At 37.3% G+C, this 25,665-nt stretch overlaps 1 protein-coding gene and 1 non-coding gene across 4 annotated transcripts; one reads left to right on the top strand and one right to left on the bottom strand.

Annotated features, from left to right (window-relative positions):
- Positions 1-11,210: 11,210 nt before the first annotated feature.
- On the top strand, positions 11,211-11,314 carry LOC112712157 (small nucleolar RNA R71). Its single transcript, XR_003157696.1, has one exon. It is a non-coding gene; the product is annotated as a small nucleolar RNA R71 (small nucleolar RNA).
- Positions 11,315-16,834: 5,520 nt separating this feature from the next.
- LOC112803273 (WD repeat-containing protein DWA2) lies at positions 16,835-23,079 on the bottom strand. 3 transcript variants are annotated; one of them, XM_025846782.3, is made up of 16 exons: positions 22,781-23,079; positions 22,296-22,340; positions 22,104-22,199; positions 21,537-21,625; positions 21,367-21,450; positions 21,147-21,279; positions 20,871-20,982; positions 20,430-20,529; positions 19,481-19,608; positions 19,042-19,111; positions 18,736-18,824; positions 18,491-18,536; positions 18,288-18,358; positions 18,133-18,206; positions 17,996-18,054; positions 16,835-17,342 (listed from the first exon to the last, which is right to left on the bottom strand). In XM_025846782.3, the coding sequence occupies exons 4-16, from the start codon at positions 21,579-21,581 to the stop codon at positions 17,301-17,303; spliced, it is 1,053 nt and encodes a 350-aa protein (XP_025702567.1). In that variant the 5' UTR covers positions 21,582-21,625; positions 22,104-22,199; positions 22,296-22,340; positions 22,781-23,079; the 3' UTR covers positions 16,835-17,300. The 3 variants fall into 3 exon arrangements, with proteins under 3 accessions (XP_025702567.1, XP_025702572.1, XP_072054242.1); XM_025846787.3 differs by having other exon boundaries at positions 21,537-21,620; positions 22,781-22,990; XM_072198141.1 differs by having other exon boundaries at positions 22,296-22,503; positions 22,781-22,982.
- Between the last annotated feature and the right edge of the window lie 2,586 nt (positions 23,080-25,665).

Genomic DNA, 25,665 nt, shown 5'->3' with positions numbered 1-25,665 from the left:
CAACAATTCATGTTTGGTGTTGTGATGCGTGAGCATCTTTCCTATCTTTTCCTAGTGAATTTGCATCTAATTTATTGAGTTTAATAAAGAATTAATTATCTTTTAGCCAATATGGATTCTACTTTGAGTCTTGTGCAATTTTGTTTATTTTAGGTAGCATTCGACTGGATTTGATGGAGTTTCTGCAGCTCAAGAATTAAAGGAGATATCAGCGAGGAGCGACGCGTACGCGTGACTGACACGTACGTGTGATTTGGAACTTTCCACGGCGACGCATGTGCGTAACTGACGCGTACGCGTGATTTGAAGATTTGCTCAGCGACGCGCGCGGGTGACCGATGCGTCCGCGTGAGTTGCGAAAAAGACCATCGACGCGTACGCGTGACTTGCGCGACGAGCAAAAAACGCAGAAAATGTTGGGGGTGATTTCTGGGCCCCATTTTAGCACCCAAGCTAGGCGCGGTTCTAGTAAAGTCAAGTGGTCCCAACGTTACAAGACGCGGAGTAGTTAATTAATTCTTATTTAAATTCAAATTTGAATTTGAAAATAGGAAAAGATATGATTTTAATTTTAGAAAATAGATTTTTAAACTAATTATAATTAGTTATAAAAAGGGGAGACTTCTCTTTTATTGAGGAGATTCTATTAGGGGAATTCCATTAGGAAATTCTATACAAATTTACATTCCACATTCCATGAGCAACTAATCCTCCATTGTTAAGGTTAGGAGCTCTATCTAATTGAATGGATTGATTCATTTGATCTTTCTAATTTAATTAATGTTTTGATTTATATTTCAATAATTATTTTTGTTATTTATTTTATGAATTTGGGTGGAACGGATATATGACCCATGTTCTAATTGAGTTCTTGTATAACTTGGAAAAGCTCTTTACTTGAACAACAGCTTGAAAACATATTATCCTGAATTTCTAATTGTTTGTATTTAACGGGATACGTGACATATAATCCCCTTATTTTTGGATAATTAGGATTCTTGTGGCATATAAACTGGAATTTGATAATCACCTTCTAATTGGAATTAATTGACCAAGGAATTGGCAGTTAATGAATTTTAGAGGAGACTAGGAAGGTCTAAGGGATTAGGGTCTAGTCACATATAGTTTGCCATGAATTAAATCTTGCATGATTAAAATAGTTAGTAAGAAAAATCAATCCTGAAAATAGATAACTCTGAAGCCTTAATTGTTTTCTCCATATTTTATTCCCAACTCATTGCTGCTTACTTTATGAAATTCTTAATTTACTGTTTAATGCTCTTTGAATACCAAAACACTCTTTTCTGTTTGTCTAACTAAGCCAATCACTTAACCATTGTTGCTTAGTCCATCAATCCTCGTGGGATCGACCCTTACTCACGTAAGGTATTACTTGGTACGACTCGGTGCACTTGCCGGTTAGTTTTGGGTTATAAAATACCGCACCAAGAAGCTCTGCTGATTCCTATGGACTAATAATATTACTGTTTCTATTTCAAAATATATGTTTGATTCCCTTCTATGATGTATTGTCGTTCTTCATCTAAATGAGACTGGGTATGTCCCTTTTTCTACATGAGTTCTTTACGAGTCATGACTCGGATAGTATTGAGCTAAAGTTTGAGAATACATCACCTGAACCAATAACTCATCTGGGCTAATCGAAGATACGTGACATATAATCCAGTTAGTTATAGGTGATGAGGTTCTTGTGGCGTTAAGGCTAGAATCATAGAGCATCATTTTTCGATCCGGAAGATCTGACCTTGTTTGTGGCATTTTGAGTAGGATCATAAAGGAGAATGAATTGCGTGGGCTTCATCCTCAGCCATAGTGAACGACCATGAGTTAACTTGATGAGAGGACATGAGTTAATCTTTGACAGCTTCGCTATGGTTTAGGGGAAATTAACTTGATGAGAGGACATGAGTTAATCACTTACGGCTTTGCCATAGAACGAATCATTCATTGTTAAAGTAGTCTATAAGACTTATTAATCTAGAAAGATGAAGCATCTCCAAAGCCTTAACTGATTTCTCATTATTGTTTCTTTACTATTTCTTTACTGCTTTCTTTATTATTTTATGCGCACTCAACAAACAACGACTACTTTTTTATTCTCCTAACTAAGATCTGCAAGATAACCACAGCTTGCTCAATCCAACAATCCTCGTGGGATCAACCCTCATTCACCTGAGGTATTACTTGGACGACCCGGTGCACTTGCCGGTGAAGCTGTACAAGTTCAATTTTGCGCACCACAAGTGCATTGGCTCATACCAAGTAATACCTTAGGTGAGTGAGGGTCTATCCCACGAGGATTGGTGGATTGAGCAACAATGGTCGAATGACTCACTTAGTCAGGTAAGCAGAAAGTAATGTTTGAAGGGTTGTAAATTGCATTAAACAATAAATTCAGAGAATTATAAAGCAAACAGTGAAAGTGGTGTGAAATAAGTATGAGAAAGCAGTTAAGGTTTCAGAGTTATTTATTCTTCCGGATTAAGTTTACTTACCAACTATTTTAATCATACAAGATTCATTTCATGGCAAACTATAATTGACCAAACCCTAATGTCTTAGTGATTTAGTCTCCTCTAACCCAATCAAATGCCAATGTACTGGTCACCTAATATAAATTAGAATGTTAAGTTCAATTCTAGTTTACGGCCACAAGAACCCTAATTACCCAAAGCTAAGAGGATTATATGTTATGTATCCCAATTAATTCAAGTAACTAGCAATTTAGGAGGAATTTACTTTCAAGCTGTTGTTCAAGTGAGATAACTCTTCCAAGAATCACAACAACGCTTGTAGAATAAGGGTTATTCTTTTGATCTACTAGATTCATAAAATGAAGAAAGAAACTAATCTTTGAAACTGAATCAATATATTAATTAAAATAGAGAATTAATAGTCTTAATTCATAGAAATAAATAGAGCTCCTAACTTTAACCATTGAGGTTTAGTAGCTCATGACTCAGAGAGAAAACTATATTTCAGAAAATGTGAAAGTGCGGAAGAGAGAAGATTCCCCTAGAGGTGAATATTTTCTCTTTTATATCTAACCTAATTTGATTTGAAACTAAAAATAAAATATTAAATTCTAAACCTAAAAGATTTCGTTTGTAAATAAAGATAACTAAAATAAAAGATAAAACAATAATTAAAAGCTAAATCAAACTAAAGATGCTCCTTTGATGAGGTTGTGATCTGGATCCTTGGCGCTAAACGCCAGGCTTGGCATTTAGCGCCCCATGGGCAGAAGCTCCTCTTTCGTTATGAGATGTTGGTGCTAAACGCTAGTTGGGCGTTTTGCGCCCTAGTAGACAGCTTCCAAATTTTCTATTTCTTGCACACAAACTCTGCCATCCGTATCCAAACTTTACCTGAAACAATTATAATACTAAAATAACTCAAAGTAGCATCCAAAGAGGTTTAAAACGCTAAAATTAAATTAAAACTCAACAAATTCTAACTTGAAATAAACATAAAATAAAGGAAAGATGCTCACACATCACAACACCAAACTTGAACTGTTGCTTGTCCTTAAACAAATAAAACAATATAGGACTGAGAAGAGAAACTACGTAAGACTTGATTGTTCATTTAAGCTCCTATCCAATTACTGAGTCAGGTTAATGCCACTGTGATTCTGAGTAGGTTTGGCATCTCACTATCCTTTGAAGTTCAGAGATGTTGACATCCTTTAGAGCTAGAACTCGGATGATATTATGGATTCTCTTTTTTAGGCTCCGATTGATCCTTGAAAACAACTTTTTCCTTATCTTTTATTTGGTGCTTTGTACCTTGAGCCTAGCCGTGACTCTAAGTATTTTGTCGTCAAGCTTAACTTGATACGATAACACCACAAGCACTTAACTGGGGAACTCTTTGAGTTTTAATTCTTCTTTTACTTTTCTCCCAGTCAGTGGTGCTCAAAGCCTTTGGCATACTCTGTAATTGTACTAGATCTCGACTCTTAGTGCTTTGTCTCAAAGGTTACTTGACATATTTGCACCACAAGGACTTAGTTAGGAAAATAACTATTTGAGCTTTTAATCATATTTACTTAATGCTTTTCTTGCTAAATTCTTTCCCCCTAAGAGGATGAGCAAAATTAGAGTAGATATTTAAACCTTCAGACAAAGAGAAGGTGAATCCCTCTATGAAGCTTTGGAAAGATACAAGCAACTGGTCAGGAGATGTCCTCCTGACATGCTCTCATAATGGTCCATCATAGGCGTGTTCTATGATGGTTTGTCTAAGATTTCCAAAATTTCATTAGACAACTCTGTAGGTGGATCTCTCCACTTAAAGAGAACACCTGCAGAAGCAAGAGAACTCATTGAAATGGTTGCTAACAACCAGTTCATGTACACTACTAAAAGAAATCCTGTAAACCATGGGACCTCTCAAAAGAAAGGAATTCATGAAGTTGAAACTCTGAATGGAATACTGGCTCAGAATAAGATCTTGACTCAACAAGTTAATATGATCTCCCAGCATGTGATTGGAAAGCAAACTGCAGCTGGTAGTAATCAGGAAGCTTCTTCTGAAACAGAAGCTTATGATCCTGATCAACCCACCATGGAGGAGGTGAATTACATGGGAGAACCCTATAGAAACACCTACAATCCTTCATGGAGGAATCATCCTAACCTCTCATGGAAGAATCAACAGAAACCTCAACACGTTTCAATAATAACCAAGGTGGTAGGAACCAGAACAGGTTCAACAATAGACCACCATTCCCATCTTCTCAAGGGAATATGGAAACCTCTAAGCAGAACCATTCTGACTTAGTTACTTTGGTTTCCAGCCTCTCTAAGACCATGATAAACCACTATTTTATGGTTTATCTTGTGTTTAATTGAGTGGTTTTTATCAACTCTTTACCCACTTATTCATATGATTTGCATGGCTTTACAACTCCTTCCTAGTCTTGATCTATGGTTGAAAACTTACTTCCTAGAGTCTTTAATTTGTGTATTTTAATCATCTCTTATTACCATTCGATGTCGTGATATGTGTGTTAAGTGTTTTCAGAGATTACAGGGCAGGAATGGCTTAGAAGATGGAAAGGAAGCATGCAAAAGTGGAAGGAATACAAGAAACTGAAGGAAGTGCTAAAGCTGTCCAACCTGACCTCTTGGTACTAAATCAATCATAATGTGAGCAACAGAGGTCCAAATGACGCGGTTCTAGTTGCGTTGGAAAGCTAACATTTGGGGCTTCACAACGATATATACTTTGCCATAGCTACCCCAAAGATAGGTAACGCGCATGCGTGAATCACGCGAACGTGTGACCTGGAAAAAATGCAATCCGCGCGAACGCGTGGACGACGCTTCCGCGTGACTTTGCAGTGACCTGTACGAACCAGAAATCGCTAGGGGACGATTTCTGGGCTATGTTTTACCCAGTTTTTGTCCCAGAAAACACAGATTAGAGGCTATAAAGTGGAAAAATGCATCCATTCATGAAAGAAGCTGATAATTCATAATTTTAGGTTTTCAGATGTAGCTTTTAGAGAGAGAGGCTCTCTCCTCTCTTATAGGATTAGGATTTAGGATTAGGATTTCTTCGTCTTTTCAATTCCAAGTTTAATATTCCTTTACTTTACTTTATGTTTTCTTCTAATTTTATTTATTCTATTACTTTAGTTGATTACTTGATGTTGCCAATTTGGTTTATGGATTCCTATGTTCAATCTAACTTTCTATTTAATATAATTCGAGGTATTTCAGATATATGATTATTATTTAGCCTTCTATATTCTTGGCTTTGGTTGAGTAATTAGAGACTCTTGAGTTATCAAATTCTTTTGTTGATTGATAATTGGAAGTTGCTAATTGACTTGAATTCCACTAACTCTAGTCTTTCTTTGGGAATTGACTAGGACTTGAGGATTCATATTGATTTATCCACTTGACTTACCTTCATAGTTAGAGGTTGACTAAGTGAGAGCAACGAGCAATTCTCATCATAATTGATAAGGATAACTAGGATAGGACTTCTAATTTTCATACCTTGCCAATAGTTTTCTTAATTATTAATTTATTTTTCTTGTTATTTAAATTATTTGTTCCTTATTTCAAAAACCCAAAAATAAAATATATCTTTTTCCATAACCAATAATAAATCATACCTCCCTGCAATTCCTTGAGAAGACGACCCGAGGTTTAAATACTTCGATTTATAAATTTTAGTAGGTTTGTTACTTATGACAACCAAAACTTTTGTACGAAAAGATTCTCTGTTGCTTTAGAAACTATACTTACAACGCGATTATATTTGTGAATTTCTTTACCGATAGAAAATCCGATCGTCAAAATGGCGCCGTTGTTGGGAAATTGCAAACGTGTGCCTTATTATTGGTTATTGTAAATATTTTTCTTTTGCTTGTTTATTTGTTTTTGTTTTTAATTTTTATTAGTTACTATGAGTTCTCACCCCTATCGCTTTGAGTTTGGTTCTAATGTTGTTGAAAGGAATGGAAGCTATAATAGGAACATGCATCAAGGTCAAAACAATCAGAGATGGAAGGAGCCACGAGGATCTGATCAACCCTTTCGGCAGCAACACCTTCCAAAGTACCATGGACAACGACCATTCTACAATGCATGCCAAGACAATAGTTATGGTGGAACTCTTCGTGACAACCAACCTCCACCAAATTACTATGGTCAAGAGCCATTCCAGGGAGCGTATCAAGATGATGAATATGGTGGACCCCCTTACCAACAAGTCCCACCTATGCTTATGAACCACCCCCCCTCAATACAACTCTGGACCACCATACTCACAAGCCCCCTACTACCAAACACCCTCATCTGATCCTAACTCTTATCCACCATATCAACCACCCTATGAGCCATATGAGCCATACATAGATCCACCCCAATTCCAACCCAATTACTACCAAGAACCACCACCTCCATATAGACCACATCTATATCCATCAATCCAAGAGCCTTATGATCCTACTTATGATATCCAAGCAGAACAAGAGTCAAGAGATCGTCTCAAGGAAACAATGGATCAACTTCAAGCAACCCTACGTAAATTGGACCGAGCGGTAAACCGAATAGCACCCGAAGCTTTCATGAATAAAGAATCACAAATTGAGAACAAGGAATTGAAGCGTACTGTGCAACAAGTTGAAAAGATGGAGAGTGATGAACCACCACATTCTTATTATGATGAACCACCCTCTTATCATGAACCTTTTCTCCCAATTAATGAGCCCTCACATCCACCTCAACCTTCAATGCATGACACTATTGGTGTTCTTCTTCAAGGGCAAAGAGAGATGAAACAGGGAGTACTAGAATTTGCGACTGCCTTGACCGAGGTACTAAACTGATTAGCTTCCCAATATTTGAACACTCAAAGTACTCCCATGGCTACATGTGAAGAATCAAAAGAAGAGCGTAGCATGAAAAAGACACTAGAAACTTCGGTGGACAATGAGGAACATGGCTTTGTATTGGAACAAGTGGAGGAAGCCATAATAGTTGAAAAGGAAGAAGTGGTTGAAGATTTAGGAGATGTTGAACCTCCATGGGAATCTAGAATTGTAGAGTACTCCTCCAATAAGATTGAAATTGATATCAAGAAGGCCAGTGCACAACCTCCATGGCATATTCCTTATGAAGACTTGGATGAGATAGATCAAGAAGTAAGTTCCCTTAGTGATAAAGATCATGCATCAAGTCCTCCTAGTGATAAATCTACATCCGCAAATAAACTCCTTGAATATGAAGACTCTTCTCTGTTGAGTCTGAGAATAATGTGGAAGCGGAAATCCTTGAAAAGGGCAGACGAGAGTTGAGTACGCTTTGTCTAGAACGTTAGAGACTTCTCCACCTAGGTTGTCATCTACTCCTTCACTTGAGTGGGTAAAACTTATCTCTGTTCGTCTTCCTATCCCACTTGAGTACGGTATTCTTGAAACGAATGGCCAACTCAGGAAGTTTTGTGGCATAAAGCATAAGAGGAGACTGTTTAGTGGATGGAGTTGCAAATCAAGGCTCATCGAGGTTGATATTTCAAGAGCTAGATGTAAGGGCTCAACTGGTGATAATTTAGTTAGATCTAAAAGAAGAGTTTGGTACTCCGTAGAGAATTTAGACTGCTTGCCACCCAATTGAGACAATGACGATCCACTCCAAGACGGGTGTAGATATAAGATTTGGAATCCGGGCATACATGAGGATCGACTTTGGGAGCTCAAAGCTTGCGAAGAACTCCCTCAAGGCTTGGCAAATTTACTTGAGAATGATAGAGCTTATTGGAAGTCCAAGCATTGGTGGAAGTTTCAAGACGAGTTCAAGCACAAGCCACCATGATAATGAGCTCACCATATGTCCAACTTAAGGACTTTAACTAAAAGTGCTAGGTGGGAGACAACCCACCATGGTATAATCGTTCCTTTTATTCCTAGTTTATTTTATTTTAACTTTATTAGTGTCATTGATAACTAAATGTGTCATTGATAACTTTATTAGCTTTTTGAAGACATGTGTATAGTCCCCCTTTTGAAGTGGCCGAACCCCCTTCCTTTGGGATGTCCCATCAGTTCCCTCCAATTCTTCCTTCATTTCCTATACAATACAAAAGGAATGCAAGAGTTACTTGAATTTTTGGTGGCCAAAGTTAAAGAGTGGACTGGCTACTTTTTAAACTTGTGTTTTTAAATAACTAAATGCTATTCATGAATGCAAACCAACCGACCAATTAAGTGTTCATGTATGCAACATTGGTGACACCAAACTTAGTTTGTGAGCATGTAGTGGAGGAAGAGTTGATTAAGGCTCTAAGATTGACATGATATGAATTGTGTTCATGCCCTCTTAGTGTGCCTTGAACACCAAACTTGTTATTCACTATATGTTCCACACAAGGGTTCATCCGAGTGTTTGTCAAGGTTGATTTGGAATTCATGAACCTTGATTTATTAACTACTATTAAGGGTCTAAGGGAAAGGATATAAAACATGGGTTGCCTCCCATGAAGCACTTCTTTAGCGTCATTAGCTTGACGTTTGGCCTTTGTCAGGGTGGTTGGTAATGCCTCAAATCTTTCCCTCTCGTAGTGAATCTATCTCCGTTGGCCTTTTTAAGAATCTCCACATGTTCCAAGGAGAGAATTCTGCTGATGGTGTACACTTGAGGTAGCTAAGATGGAATGGTGGGGAGATGAGGTGGGATAGATGGAAAATAAGTGGAGATTACTTCATCCCGTGGAGAGAAATCCTCTGTAGGGATCTTCTTGTTCCTCCATCCCCTTGGTGCTTTCTTCCTAGCTTCTTTTAATGCTACCCTGCTCCTTGTGGCCTCTTTTTCCAGGAAAATTTTGTTGCTGGTCTCATATGACTCCAGTGGGTTTATCTCCTCTTAGGTTTCCCTTAGTTGTTGTGCCTTCTGACTGTATTGTTTGTCAACCAAAGGGATTCTCAGGTGTATTGTTTGTGCTTCTGTGCTTGTTTCTTCCACCAATACCTTATTGTGATCCTTCCTTGATTCCTTGCTTTCTTGATCTGCTTCTTGTGAGGGTTTGAAGACATTGAAGGTGAGTTGTTCATCATGTATCCTCAGTATTAGCTCTCCTCGCTCTACATCTATAAGTGCTCTGCCTGTGGCTAGGAATGGTCTTCCCAAAATGATTGGATGGAGGTGACTCTCTTCCATCTCCAAGATAACAAAGTCTGTGGGAAGGAAGTAGTTCCCAACCTTCACCAACACGTTTTCAACCACTCCTATTGCTTGTTTTTTAGTTTTGTCAGCCAACTTGATGATTACATCCGTAGACATTAGCTCATTGATTTGAAGCTTCTTCATGAGGGATAAAGGCATTAAGTTGATGCTTGCACCCAGGTCACAGAGTTCCTTATCAATCATTATTTCTCCTATAGCACAAGGGATGTGAAAACTCCCTAGGTCCTTCTTTTTTGTAGGCAACTCTGTTTGAATGAGAGCACTGCACTCCTTATTCATCACTATTTTTGCCCTCCCTTTAGTGAATTTTTCTTGGTCAGCAGTTCTTTCATACATTTAATGTATGAGGGCATTTGTTGGAGAGCCTTGATGAATGGTATGTTTACATGGAGAGATGCAAACATGTCGAGGAACTTTGAGTACACTCTCCTTTTTAGACCCCCTTGAGTCTTTGGGGAAAAGGTGCATATGGGTTCAGAATCTCCTTCTCCCTTAGCTCTTTCCTTTGTGTGGGGTTGGTTTCTTGGTCACTCTCTTCTTGCTTCTCTACTGGAATATCTTGAAGTGTTCTAATGGTTTGTTCATATCTTTCACACTCCCCTCACAACTTATAGTGACCATCTTGCATTCTTCCCATCTTACCTTCTTTGCTTCATCTCTTGGGTTTTTCTCTGTGTCACTTGGCAAGCTCTCAGTAGGCTTGGGAATCTGCTGAGAGAGATATTCCACTTGAGACTCCAGCCTCTTGATGGTGTCTTCCTGGTTTTTTATATTAGCTCGCACTTCTTCCTTGAACACTCTGTTGTCTTGGACTTCCTTGCATATACCTTCAAGTAGAGTCTCAATTCTGAAGAGTCTATCTTCGGATGGTGATGGTGAATTGAGGTAGGAGGGATGAGAAGGGCCATTTTGGTTTTGATGTGGATGTTGAGAGGTACTATTGGGTGTGTGTTGATATGATCTCTGTATGGAATGCTGGTGAGTTGCATTGTTGTTGGGGTTGTGTGGTCTCTGATCTTGGCTTTGATCTTGTTGATTTCCCCACCCAAAGTTTGGGTGGTTCTTCCAACCAGGATTATAAGTTTTGGAGTATGGATCATGGGCCTACCTAGGTGAGTTCCCAATATAGTGGCTTGTTCCCAGTCACTCTCTTCCTCTGTATTTACTCCTTCGTGAGCTGATGATGAAGTGGTGACTGCTGCAACTTGGTTCCCTTCCATCTTCTTGGTAAGGTCAGCTAACTGCTTGGTGATCATCTTGTTTTGAGCCAACAATGCATCCATATGGTTTAGCTCCATCACTCCTCGAGTGTTGCTCCTTTCAGAAGCATAGAAGTAGTCATTTTCAGCTACAGTCTCGATGACATCTATGGCTTCTTCAATGGTCTTTTTCTTGTTTAGAGATCCACCGGATGAGTGGTCTACTGCCTTCTTTGATTCATAAGAAAGACCCTCATAGAAAATATGTAATTGTAACCATTCATTGAACATGTCTAGTGGGCACCTTCTTGTTAAGTCCTTAAACCTCTCCCATGCCTCATAGAGAGTTTCACCATCTTGTTGCCTGAAGGTTTGTACCTCAGCTCTCAACCTGTTGATTCTTTGAGGAGGGTAGAATCTCGCCAAGAATTTGTTCACCACATCTTCCCACGTTGTTAAACTCTCCTTCAAGAAAGATTTCAACCATTTAGATGCTTTATCCCTGAGTGAAAAGGGGAACAAAAGCAGATTATAGGTGTTAAGATGAACACCATTAGACTTCACAGTATCACATATCCTTAGGAAGGTGGTTAGATATTGATTGGGGTCTTCTTTGGCGCTTCCTCCGAATGCACAGTTGTTCTGAACGAGGGTGATGAGCTGGGGCTTTAGTTCAAAGTTGTTGGCATGTATGGTTGGCTTCTGAATGCTACTTCCACAATTTCCTGGGTTTGGATTGATGTAAGAGCCTAGAACTCTTCTCTCTTGCCCAGTATGATTCACTGGGCCTACTCTGGCATGGTTGTGAGCTTCTTCTTCATGGTGGTTCTCCATATTCTCCTCCATGTTTGTTTCAAAATACTCATCCTCTTTCTCAGCACCAATGACTCTCTTCCCTCTTGCTTCCCTCCTTAATCTAAGGAATGTCCTCTCAGGTTCAGAATCAAAGGAAGTTGAAGCTCCGCTTCTTCTACCTGTCATACAACCAACAAAGCAAAGAGCAAGAAAGAAACTAAATGAAGAAATTACTCTTGTTAGAATGGTTGTTAGTGTGAGTGGTGCAATGTATCAAACAGTTAGTGGGTTAGTGAACTAAATTGTAGAGAGCAAAAAAATAGATGAAGAAGAAAGAAAAAGGAAACGAAAAACCTAATCTAGAAGTAAATGACTAAAATGAAATAATCAAAACAAAGAAAATTGCTCAATTTAGTTATCCTCCAACTTAATCATTGTCGATACAAAATCAATCCCCGGCAACGGCGCCATAAACTTTATGCATGAAAACTTGTCTCTCAACAAATTTTCCTTCGGCAAGTATACCAAATTATTGTCAAGTAAAAACTCATAATAGAGTGAGGTCAAATCCCACAGGGATTGATTGGTCAAGCAACTTTAATTGGAGGAATGTTCTAGTTGAGCTAAGTAGAAGTTGAGTTGATAATTGCAGAAAATTAAATGGTGGGAAAGCAAATGACAGAAAATATAAATGCTGGAAATAAATGACAGAATGTAAATTGCAGAAAGTAAATTGCAGAATCTTAAATGGGGATTTGCGGAGATGAACATAAAAGTAAATGGCAGAAGGTAAAGAAAATGGGTAATATCAGAAATCGGGGATTCATTGGGCTTAGGAGATGTTGCATTCTTCGAATCAAGTTCATTCTCATCTATTCCTCAATCAATGCATTCATTGATCTCCTTGGCAATCTTAAGTGATTGGATCCCAATTCCTTCGCAACCCAATCTCTCTAAGCTTGAACAATTGCCCGATTCTTTGATTTAATTGCTCATGGGAAGAGATGAAGTATGGTCACTGATTATACCACATGTATTTCCAAATCAAAGTGTTGGTAGGATTATATGTCACTATATCCATCCAAACCCCAATTTGGTCCAACATGAGAAAGTAATTCTAGCATGATCTCCTCATCCCTTTTCCAAGGCTCAGAGGAGATCCAATTATGGAGAGTTTCTTTTCCAAGACAACTAACCAATTGATTTAAGATCGAAAGCTTTCTAGTAAATCAAGAGAAAAGAAAGAAGAAGAAGAATGAAAACTATAATTGATCCATCAAATTACAACAGAGCTCCCTAACCCAATGAAAAGGGGTTTAGTTGTTCATAGCTCTAAAAATGGAAGATGATAGAGAAGAGTGCATTCTCTAGTAAACTAGAATTTGCAGGAAAGTAAATATACAGAATGTAGTTCCCAATAATGCCAAGCTTCTTTCTAGTTCAAAACTACTTCCTATACATACTACTCTTCTGATCTTTTAGTTAGCTCTTCAAGTCTTGGATATGGGCCCTTGATCTTTAGTTGAAGCAGTTACAGTCTTTAGTGGGCTAAGCTTTGCTTGCAGAAAGAATGTGAGTCAGGCATGGGAGGACGTTAGTTAGGACGTTAGTGGCGTTAACGTTAGGTGTAAACTTCGGTTCGAAAGCGTTACTTAACTTTGTCACTAACGTTCCAAACCAATTGATCCACATTAACTTCAACGTTAGTGGTACTAACGTGACCACTAACGTAGCCTCTTAGCCCTTCGCAAACGTTATTGGCACTCACTTTTACCAATAACACTGTTCCTTGTCCCTCTTTCCCACGTTAATGATCCACGTTAGTGTAACTAACGTGGCCCTTAACGTGGGCATGCCAAAGCTCGAGGGGTTAGTGACACTTACCTTTGTCACTAACGCTTCAAAACGCCCCTTCTTCCCACGTTAGTGCTTCACGTTAATGGCATTAACGTGACCACTTACGTGGGTGTGCTTGCCACCTCCAACATTAGTGACAAAGGTGAGTGTCATTAACGTTGGCCTATCATCCCTTGCTCCACGTTACCATTCACGTTAGTGGTCTTAACGTGACCACTAACGTAAGCAATCTTGGCCTTCCCCAGCGTTAGTGACAAAGGTAAGTGTCACTAACGTTGGCCTATCTCTTCTTATTCCACGTTAGAGTTCACGTTAATTGGATTAACGTGACTCTTAACGTGGCTATGTATGGCCCTTTGGAACGTTAGTGGTGTTTACTTTTACCACTAATGTTGGAGCTTCCCTTTCCTTCCATGTTAGTTCCCACGTTAATGTAACTAACGTGGCAACTAACGTGGGTTATGATGGCTTTCGAAGGCGTTATTGATGATAAATTTTCCACTAACGCTTCAAGCTTGCTCCCATTCCACGTTAGTGGTCACGTTAGTGAGACTAACATGGCGGCTAACGTGGCTCTTCTTTGCTTCCTTTGTCCTGAAATCAAACAAACAGGGTGCATCAAAGCTCTGTTCCAAGTCATGAGATCATGCGTCATCCATTTTATCATTCAATTCATGCATAATTCTCATGAAATCATATAAAGTTCACAATGTTTACTTGAATCAAGATGTAAGTGTATTTTTACCCAAAACTTGCTTATTTACTAAGAAAATACATGAAACTACCCTAAAACAGTAAAGAAAAGGTCAGTGAAACTACATTATTCTCGAGTTCATCTAAATCATATATATTGTACTTGGCTATAACCGGTTTCTCTTCCCAATATAACGAAAAACTATGTTAATCATTCTCATCAAGAAAGAAAGGTTAGGCCCCCTTTACAGCTCGGAGTTTGAAAAAGTAATTTTTGAAATCGTGAAAAGATTCATCAAAAATGGAGAAAACCTTCCTACCCTGAACAGCACGAAAGGACAACCAAGCTAACTTTTTGGAACCGAAAGGTTTGGTTAGCACAAAGAGGTAAAAGAAAACTTTAAGGGAAGGTCGGACATCAAGTTCCTGACAAAGAAGTTGGTATATTTTCAAAAAATCCAACAAGTTAGGGTGAAGTTGGGAAGGAGCGACGTTACAAGTCCAGAGGACATTAATCTCAAAGTCGAAAAAAGGAAGTCTAACGTCTAGCTTAGTGAAAAAACAATCATAGGCATAAAAAAAGGGCATTCTGACTTATCTAATGGGAAAAACATACCCTCTCCTCAGGATCAGCTACGACTATCTCATAATTTCTCTCATCCTCCTGACTTTCACACAACCTATGGTGCGTATGGAAGGTCTCGGCATACTCACTATCAAGAACGGGAATAGGAGTAAGAACAGAAATATCTATCCAGATTAGATGAGATGGGACTTTTGTAGACGTTGTGAATGACAGATCGAGACGTAAAGGTATACCTACAAAGACAACAAACAAATTGTCACAAAGAAGCCGGACACCAAACAAAAGAAATTGGGTTTTCAGCAAATAGTGTGGAAAATATGATTTCAAAAGGTTTCTTTTGCACAAGCAATTCAAGAATTAGAAATGGCATCACTTCTGAACTAACAAAAGCAACACCATTTAGGGACAACACAAATCATAGTCCATGGCAACAATCTCATACGGCGACAGTTTCAACAAAACTTCAAGAACAACAAGTATCAACGATGAAAAAGGAAAAGTAAAAAACTTCGTCACCAACAACATTTTAAATCACCATTCAAAATATTATTCAAAACGAAAATACAAGTACCACTCAGAGTAATCGAAAACAGAAAACAAGGGCAAAAGTACCAACCTTGATGAAATGCGAAAAATGGATGGGCGCGTCTAAATATCAAGAAATACGAACGTTCCTCTCCGAAAAAACAAAACAAGATCTTCAAAAGGTCCAAGACAGAGAAATCTTGGACTAGAACGACATCACGAAGCAAGAACAAAAGAATAGTAAAGGGTATTTTCTTCTAAGGTGGGAAACAAAGAAAAGTGAGTGATTTCAGAATCAAAAAAGGGTGAAGAAAGAAGGCGCGAGGCTTTTATAAGAAACAAAGGGCAAAAAAGGCATTTCACACCCCTCTTTAAAGCCACGCGCGGATTTCCAGAAAACTGCCGCGTAACGTTCGCCATACCATTAAAAAGGCAACGTTTTAAAATTTCGAAACACGTCGAGTACCCGACCTCCTGGAGGCGACGTACCCAATAATAGAAACTGAAGCCACAAAATGCCTGGGCCCGACCTCATGAAAGCTCGGACTCAAGCATGAGCACTGTTCATACCCTGACCCACGACAAAGCCATGCCCAATAAGGATAAAAGACCCATCCAAAAAGGATGTCCTCTCCAGACCCATCCAAAAAGGGTGTCCTCTCCAGCTTACCCGACCTCTTAAAGAGGTCAAACGTGGCAAGAAAGGTCTAGTTTTATTTAAACAAGTAATTGCCTTCCCCGAATCTTTCATGCTATCTCTATCTATACTAAAAGATAGATTCCAACAAAATTTCAAGATAAAAGGAAACATTATCCACCATTAAAGTTGGAACTACTTCAAAAGGTGACTATCTATTCTACTATAAATACACTAACATCCCTCAAGTATATTCACACCTCAATATACTAAAAACTTACCTAAAGCCCTTGCTAACTTAAGTATCAAAATCTCTTGCAGATACCACTCCCCACCAAAACAAGTCAGTCGCTGCCTCATAAGAAATATGAACCTTATGTTCAAGCCCAAGTCACCATTTCAAATAACCCCATAACAACTCTCATATTTGGGTATAATCAAGAAAACTAAGACATCCTAACATCCAAAGCCTCGTTTGCATTCACAGAATAATAAAATTAAGAAAAAAATTGTTCATTTTTGGATTAGAGACAAAAATGAAAGCAACAAATGTTAGTGTTTTTGACATCGTGTGTGATTTGGATGCAATTAACTTATTTATTCATGTTTGGGGTTTAAAAATAATTTTTAAAATATTGTTGCTCATTGATAAATACAAAATAAACTGGAATAATTTTTAAAATGTTTTTGGAAGCTCCATCAAATGGAGCACTATTTGACAGTTCCACCAATACTTAACCTAAATAGTGACACGACAAAGATCGAAAAGTGGATTTGAATCCCGCTGGAAAGCAAAAGCCTTCTCCTAAGAACACTCACATTTTTGTTCAACTGAGATTTGATTATATCCAAATCAAAGTACAATGAACGTGACTCGTTATAATAGATTGTTAATAATGGAACGCATTCAACATTCCACCTCGCTCCTCAGACCACAATTTAGCACAGATGATGAGGTTTTGCAACTAAGCATTAGGTTTAACCATGAATTACATGTGGAAACGTACCAAAGAATGTTAGAAACATAAACCAACCTAAACGAAAAAATTTCCAAAACAATGTCATTGCTTTTGGGGCTATGAATGGCTGCTGGTCAAGGATGTTATGCACATAAAACATTAAACATGTTTGCCACATGAACCCGCCAATGGTACCATGATGTAATGAACATTTGGGTCTTCTAGTCATCTGTTTATCTCAATACCCGAGGAGCAGGAAATTACTGATGCAGAACAAGAAGGCAAAATGGTGACAAATGACAACGCCATGATTTTTTATTTTAACTTTCATTTTTTGGAGATGGAAGGTTTAACTGATTCTACAACCACCTGTTTTAAAAGAAGAAACGCCAAATTAATATGGTTATTTATAATGTCAACATCTAACTTGATAAATGCATAGAATTTTGAGAGAAAATCACTGATTTAGATTCCGGTCCAAACTGTAAGTGATAGGACAGATAATAAATCAGGCAATACTACTTTTGTTTAGGACCTAGAAGTGTTGAATCAAGTAGTCCGATCTTATGAACAAGTGTATGCCATTGGCACCAGCTACATCACCCAAATACATGATCAGAAGCATTCTTTGAAAGGTGGGATAGAAAACAGCGCTAACTGATCTGAGCCTTTACCATCAAGAAACTCGGATAAAGTATGAAACACTCAAACCTAGGTCCAATACGCCGATGGCTACAATACACAATATATTGGTTCACCAGGAGCAGCAGGTCTAATTATTTTGCAGTCATAGCTTACTGCTTATTGGATAAAACAGCTAAGACCATCAACATAAACCATAATATAAGAGAAAATCTAGTGGTGCAGAGAATATTTGAAGATATTTTTTTTATTAAGACCATTCAAATAAAAACAGCTTTTTGTTTTTTTATTTGTTTATTTTTTACATTTTCTAATTTTCATGAGGAGAACTTGTCAATTTAAGACTGAGGATTAGTCGAAAGCTTTTCTCGTGATCTTACCCTGCCATCATAGGATAACGATGCAAAGATCCATGGTTCACGAGAACTCCAGGTGAGCCCTGTAACATGAACCAATAGTTGGAAATAGAAATCACTAAAGATCGTGAATTTAAGTAAAAGAAGAAGAAATCCCTTACCATAAATGCTGTCTTCATAATCACTATACGTATTGATTAAAGGATCAACCCAATGAGTAGGTGACTCAGTTTGGCTGCAGAAATACATAGGAAAATCAGAAAAATAATATTAGTCATAAAAAAATGTTTAATAATATTTAAAATCAGAAAATGACCTCTCAGTTGATACATCATCATTGCCTAGAGAGACAAGCCACAGGTTCACTGTTGAATCTGTACCAGCACTCTGAAATAGCCACATCATGAAAAACAATTAAACAACCCCATATACAAATGAAAAATAGAAGAGGTCTATTAGCAATTCAGTATCCTTGTGATTGCGTGTGTTGTGCGTATGAAAGAGAGAATGAGAGATAACCAAGATCACTCCGTCATACTCAGGGTTACATTTGACAATCCATGTCCTGGCAATACAATATAGACTGTCTATCAAATGTCTGTTTATTTTGATAAAAGAACAAGCTTATAATGGCATTAAGACATAAGTTATTCGGGCATCAAAATCGTTGATGATAAAGAGTATTTTTTGCATATTATTTTTCATTATCCTTTGTAATATAACTAAGAAATGAAATCAACTCTTCAACTACAGGTGCTAGTTACCAATGCGTATGTCCTGGAAGCTCTTGGATGGGAACTTTTGGTTTTCTTAGATCCCAGATATGTATCCCAGACTCATGTTCTGCAGTAACCTGTACAGATCATAGTCATTCAACTGAATCAATAAGAATGGAATGTGGGTGAATACTACTGTCTCAGAAGTCAGCTGCTCTGTAACTTGAAGTTGCGTAATTCAAATTAAAGTTTATCAAACACATACTATATCGGACACAGATTTTTTAACCATTTTTGAGGAATTGTATAAACACACTTAGCACTTCAACAATGACCACAAAGTTCAAGTCTTACAAGTACGTGCTTCCTTTTAGGGTGATAATCAACACTGCGTACATGGGAGCATTCAATTGAAATAGTCTTCCTGTAATTCAAAGAATCCTATTAATAGACAACAATTCCAAGTGATACTAATTCATACTAAAACTAGTTGCTTGTAGGGGAATATATAACCCTTTCCCTCAACCCACAATAGTGAACTTCAAGTGAAAATAACAGAAAAGGAAGAAATAATTGCAAATGCATTTGCTTTAAAAAAATAAACAAAACCAGCAGATGATGTTTCAACATGCCTAGAATCATGTTACAACATAATTCAAAGCTCCAACAATACTAAACTAACTTTCCTCATTTTTTTAAATAAAACCATGTTTGTGTTCACCATTGTGGAATATTATCACCTATTTAAATACATCAATACAAGAATGAACTATGTTATCTGAACATTACATACCCCATTGCTCTGACATCCCATAGTTGGAGAGATGATTCAAAAGTTGCGGCAACAGAATTCACATCATGTGGATCCCATGCCCCACCAGATATCTTGTGGGGCATGCCAGCTGAATCTTGTGATTGTATCTACATTTTATGTTGGGGGTGCCCGTTAGTCCAACAGTCATTGCACACCATTTGCAAATATGAGATATTTTATATTCACAAATATGAGATATTGTAATCACATGTTACTATGTAAAGCGGATTCTTCAAGGTAATAAAACCATGATTATCGAAGTCCAAACACATTTACATTTAAATACAATGCTATCTAATACCAGTATCCCTAGTAACTTTGTGATATTTAACTTTTATGCAGATGGACTATTAATACAAATAGTGTTTTCCTTTTCCAACCCAAATAATCAAACCATAAAATCAAGGAATCAGAGTCATTTAAAATTACAACTAGGCAGTTAGCAGCAAATATTATGGCTGGCTATGATCAATCACTCTCCTATGAATTACTGATAGACTCTATTGTATAATACGAAATAAGATCCATTATGGACAACATATAAAATTCATTTCTCAGTCATTTTAGGGAGATCCATTTACTGATACACCTATCTTTCATTATTCTTGTTAATTTTTTATATATTTTTTTATTATAATATTTTTCTTCTCAAATTTTTTAAATAAAAAAAATGAGAATAAATTGGATTTTCATAATTTGTTCTAGTTTATCACCAAACAGAATACAAGAACACAATTTTGTGTCTCTGTCCTTTGTGTCTTGTTCTCAGTGTCTTGTCTTGTCCTCTTCTCAAAAACAAGCGCAGCCTAACTTATTATAACAAGTGATGGTAACTTGGATAACAATGACATGTGGTTCAGTGTGAATATGACATTTTCTTATGCATGCATGCGTCACAAACTTCAAATACGTAGTGTGAACTTCATACTTGTGCAGTTTTCTTGGAAGCATCTAGACTCCACAAGTAGAGGTTCTCCTCATCGATGCTGATCAATTTATCATGCCTTCCAGATGGCCACCAGAGAATACTGTTTGGTAGTGAATTTTCAGTAAGGATTGGGAAGACAAAATAAAATAGCGTATCATATTCAGAGAGTAATGCGCATACATTAGACAAGAACGACAACCCTTCCAGGACATAGCGAAAAAGGGAAGTCCAATACTTACTGTAAACTTAGAGTTATAATATCTTCCTTAAGAACAACTGTTAACTATTTTATCCTCAAAAATTTCTTCAACATCTTTAGATAATTACCAAAACAGAGTAATGACTTCATATATAACACCAGCACTGGAAGTTCAAAATATTAAATTACATCACTTCCTATCAGATAAATCAAAATCAGCATATGGGGAATCGCAAACTTACCATTTAATCTTACCAGCATGACCGTCTAGCGATGTAATTTTTTCTAACTGAGGCGAATTCAACTCACCATATAACTCAGGGATCTGCCATATTGCTGCTCCATAAGTTTCACCTTAACGAACAAAAAAGAATAGTCATAAACCAGTCTAACTGTGGATGCTAACACGATGCATAAACTATCTCAACTCTCAAGCTCACAAAACACGCAAAAAACGCACATACTTTGAAAATGTTTTTCAATGTGAAGTAAATAAGTCGTAAAACACAGTCGATTACCGTTAGAGTAAACGGTTGAGAAGATCCGTTGATCGAAAGGACATGAGACAAGGTCCCAAATCTCATTCGGATGCGAAAACAATCCTTCACAGAACAATTCAGTTCCACTCGATGAAAGCCGAATCAGATGAACCTACAAAACAAAAGAATGAGAAACAAGTTGAAATTGGAGTCACATGTCAATGAGAAAGTGAAAGACGAAAATTAAGCATATTATTACCTCATTTTCTTCTTTGAGGCTGAGAGTGCCAGCCAGAAAGGTAGTGTGATCCGTGTCTGCCTTTACATCCGAAATGCATCGAGCCTATGCATGTTACGAGAAGTGGATAACAATTTAGATCAATGGAGATTGAGAATCATAAATATTTTAGGGTTTTTGGTGAAGTTGACCTGATATTTTAGACCGTATCCGATGCCTGATGATGCACCTTGCATTGCTCTTGCTTCTTGCTCCTCCGGATGCTGAATCTTCCACTTTGCTAGCTCGTTGCACACACAGTTCAGAATTCAGTAGAGGTGTTTACGGTACAATTTGGTTTGGTTTTTGGAGGAAGAACCATCCGATCCAATCGTACAAAAAATGTTCAGTTTGGTTTGGTTCGGTTTTATATCTGAGGTCAACCAAACCAAACCAAATGTAATTGGATTGGTTTGGTTCAGTTTTTAAATTAATTCAGAAAAAATTCCATGTCCTACACCAATTCTATTGTTTTAACACTGTACAAAGATCACGGCAATACAGTGGCCAAGGCCAAAAACAATAGGAGAAAATGTGCAACTGCATTGATTTTGAACTGAACACAAACATTTGTTGTCACTAAAATGCAAGCAAATGGCTATTCAGGCTATACAGCAAATTGAAAATGCAAGCATGTCACTGAAATGGAAAATGTTTTAGTTGCATTGAACGGCTATACAGGCTATACAGCAATTTGTTGCATCTAAATAGGCAATTACCTCAGTTCTTAGCTTGAATGGCTTTTGGCTAGTGACTTTCAGCTGCTGTGTCTTCGTCCACCTGCTTCCCCCAAAGGTGCTAGTTGATTCCAAGCACTGAAAGGTAAATCCATTCAATTCAAATTTGAAAACCCTCATTTATGAATCAAATCATTTTTTGCTCAAAAAAGGTAACCAAACCAAAAGACTTACATTTCTTCTGCTTCTTCTACCGCATTAGAAGTGCTGTTAGATACACTGCAGTTTGAATAAAAAGTATAACAAACATGAACACAAACAAATAAATGCTACCATGTAAAGTTTTTACACACACATCTACCCATTTATAGATACATAAATCAGAACAAAAAACCAGAAAAAGAGGCACTGGACTTGTTGTCAATTTTGTTTCATCATGTTCCTAAAACAGCACAAACAAAATTTCACATGATTTTTTTTCAGCATATAAGGGTTGAATTTTAATGAATAATTATATATATTGCCAAAAATTAATTCTGTCCTAATTTTCCAGTTAGTTACGATTCTTCAAGGATGCAACATTTGATATGTAGGGAAAAAATTTCTATTGATGTGTTTTATGTATTTTTCATGTTCATTTTGGAAAGATAGAACAGAAGGCCAGAACGGAACACAAACCATAGAATAATAGAACAGAACAGAATCGAACCAACTACTACCTGAGGCTCCATTCCGGATGCAGGGGATGCGCGCGGAAACGGCGGAGATGGACGGCCGAAAAGGGGATTGCAATCGGAAGCCGGACGGAAGCTGCGACGTCTGGAGTCTGGGCTGCGTTGCGACGCAAACGGCGAACGGAAAATACGACGGCTGGACTACTGCGTTTGAGTGAGTGATAGAGAGTGAGGTACGAGGCTGAGGAAGGAATTAGGGTTCGCAGGGGCATTTTTGAGACTATAAATTTTTACGGTTTGGTCTGGTTCAAGTCTTTAATTTCATAACAAAACCAAACCGAACCAATAGAAAAATTGTAAAAAAGAAATTAAAAGACTGATTGGTTTGTGAAAACGTCTTCTGTTCTTATTTTTTGTTTTTTGTTGGTTGAAAATGAATTTCATGTTCAATTTTTCATATTTAAAAAAGCGCGATTAATTTATGAAAATTGAACTCGTTTTCAAACGTTGAAAATAATAAAAATATATTTAGTTGGTTTATTTTTAAAAATATATTTTAACATTAATTTTATAATATAAAATTATATTTTTATTAAAAGTTACTTTTATATATTTAATTTTTTATTAAGTTAATAATTAATTTTTGTAAAATGTCAAATAGAAAATAATTATTATCTTAATTTTCCAATGTTGTAGTGTTTGTTAGATAGAAGAACATAAGTAGACAACATGTCCTTAGCAGAAGAACATAGTTTATAGTTGTAAAAATTGGACTGATTGAATTGTTGGACTGAAAAATCGATAAATCAACCTTAAAATCAGTTCGAACAGAATATAAGACTAAATAAAGAAAGAATCGTTGAAAATCGATTTGATCCGACTAGTTTTAATAAAAATGGTGAACTGGTGAGTTTTAAGAAATCCGAACTGATTCAAATTTATTTTTTTAAAAACTCCCTTTAAAACAACGTCGTTTTAAATTTTAAGGAAAAATAAAAAGAAAACCCTTATCCAACTCACTCTCTCACTTTGAAACGGGCCAAACGGTAGAAGACCTCAATGCAGCGACTTCACCTTCTCACTTTCACAAAGCCGCCGTCGCCAACACTGCACGTCATTGTCTCCTTTGCGTCACCTCGCCAACTCCTGCATCACCTCACCAGCTCCTGCGTCATCTGTAGGCTGGCAATGGATAGGTATGGTTTGGACTCTTCTTTTAACTTTAAGTTCTTGCAACATAAAATTACAAATAGCATGATCATCAAGTTCTTAATCTTCTAATAATACAAAGAGCATGGGTTATTCAGCCACGGGTTGGCTCCTCAACTTTTTGGAACCTAAAATGCTAATGTGTCAACTCCTCATTTTTTTTGAAATAAAGTTAAAGGATAGCGGGTAGCATCTTTTGCTATCACGTATAACCCAATCTCTATTTCAAACCCTAATTTTGAGAGTCTCTCCATGGCTCCCTCTTTCTCTCTCTTGCTCTCGCCCCATCCCGAACCCAACTTCTTCGACAAATGTTGGAAAGCCGGTATTCATTTCCCCAGGATTGAGCACAAGCAACGGTAGATCTAGACAGCGACAGTTCGATGTGCGACAAGGGAGTGAGCAGACAAGCGACGGTCAGAAAGGAATGACGCAATGACGAGCAATGGGAGAATGAAGTCTCAAAGAGGGGAGAAGGACTATAGTGGGGACGAGGAGGGCTCAAGGGGAAGTGGCTTCTTTCTCTGAGCTGGTAAGAGTGACGTCTCGGTGGTGTGTTCTCTCTCTGTCTTCCTACTGCCTTTGACGTTCTCGGTTGCGGTAAGTCCTGAAACAAATGCTTGCTCACCTGAACACATATTAGATCTCAGATATTTTGTTAGGGCTCGAGGGGAACTGGCTTCTCTCTCTAAGCCGGTGAGAGTGACATCTCAGTGGTGTACTCTCTCTCTCTCTCTCTCTCTCTCTCTCTCTCTCTCTCTCTCTCTCTCTCTCTCTGTTTGCCCTACTACCTCTAACACTCTCGGTTGCGGTGAGTTCTAAAACAAATGCTTGCTCATCTGAACACATATTAGATCTCAAATATTTTGTTGCAAATAATTATGAATTAACTATTTTATTAAGTCTGATTTGTTAGTGTATGGTGATTATGAATCATTAGTGTGTTATTTAGGGTTTTTTATTTTGTTAGGTTTTTTATTTTGTTTAGGGTTTTTTATTACTATTTCTTCTTTCATTTCTGAGCATGATGTTCACATGGATTTTTTTATGTTTGTTGTTTGCTGCAAATGGTGAGGAGTGACAGATTTTAGATCAGGTAAGATTGCGAGTATAGTATCTTCATAGAAGGACTGTGAAGGAAGATCTCAGAAAAATTTTCATTAAGATTATCGAAAGGTGTTGACAATGACCGAATGTAAGTTTATCTCACTGATATCAAGTGAGATGCGCTAGGTGTTTATTAGAAACGTTTCTTTTTTTATTTCTAATTTTTTTAATTGTTATTTGTTTGTTTAATGCATTGGTTTATTGGATGGTATTCTTTGCGAGGATTGGAAGGGTTGAGATAGTAAGGCCTCTACTTTGGTAAAGCTCTTCATTTTAACTGTTTGTGTAATCTCTTTGGATTTGTATAATTATCATAACCTGAGAAAAAAATTGATGGCATGACGTATTTGTATCATTTTTTTTGTGTATAATTGACTTTAACTTTGGTTTTCTTAAAGATTTGTTCTTAAAAATAAAAATATATTGCTGCTTGGGTTAAAAAAATGGAAGTTTAATATTTTTGAATTCTGAACTGATTTGATGAGAAATTTTGGATTAAATCTACAGTTTTGTCATCTGTGACGTGTTAATCGTGTAATTTTGGGTTTGTGTCATTCTTATTATCCATTTGTTTTATAGGTGGCTTTTTATTTTCTTCTAGATCTATATGAATT

Source organism: Arachis hypogaea, chromosome 1 (assembly GCF_003086295.3).
Source record: "Arachis hypogaea cultivar Tifrunner chromosome 1, arahy.Tifrunner.gnm2.J5K5, whole genome shotgun sequence".
In the NCBI taxonomy this organism is placed as follows: Eukaryota; Viridiplantae; Streptophyta; class Magnoliopsida; order Fabales; family Fabaceae; genus Arachis; species Arachis hypogaea.
The sequence above is the reverse complement of the archived record's forward strand: the minus strand, read 5'-3'. Positions and strand labels throughout refer to the sequence as shown.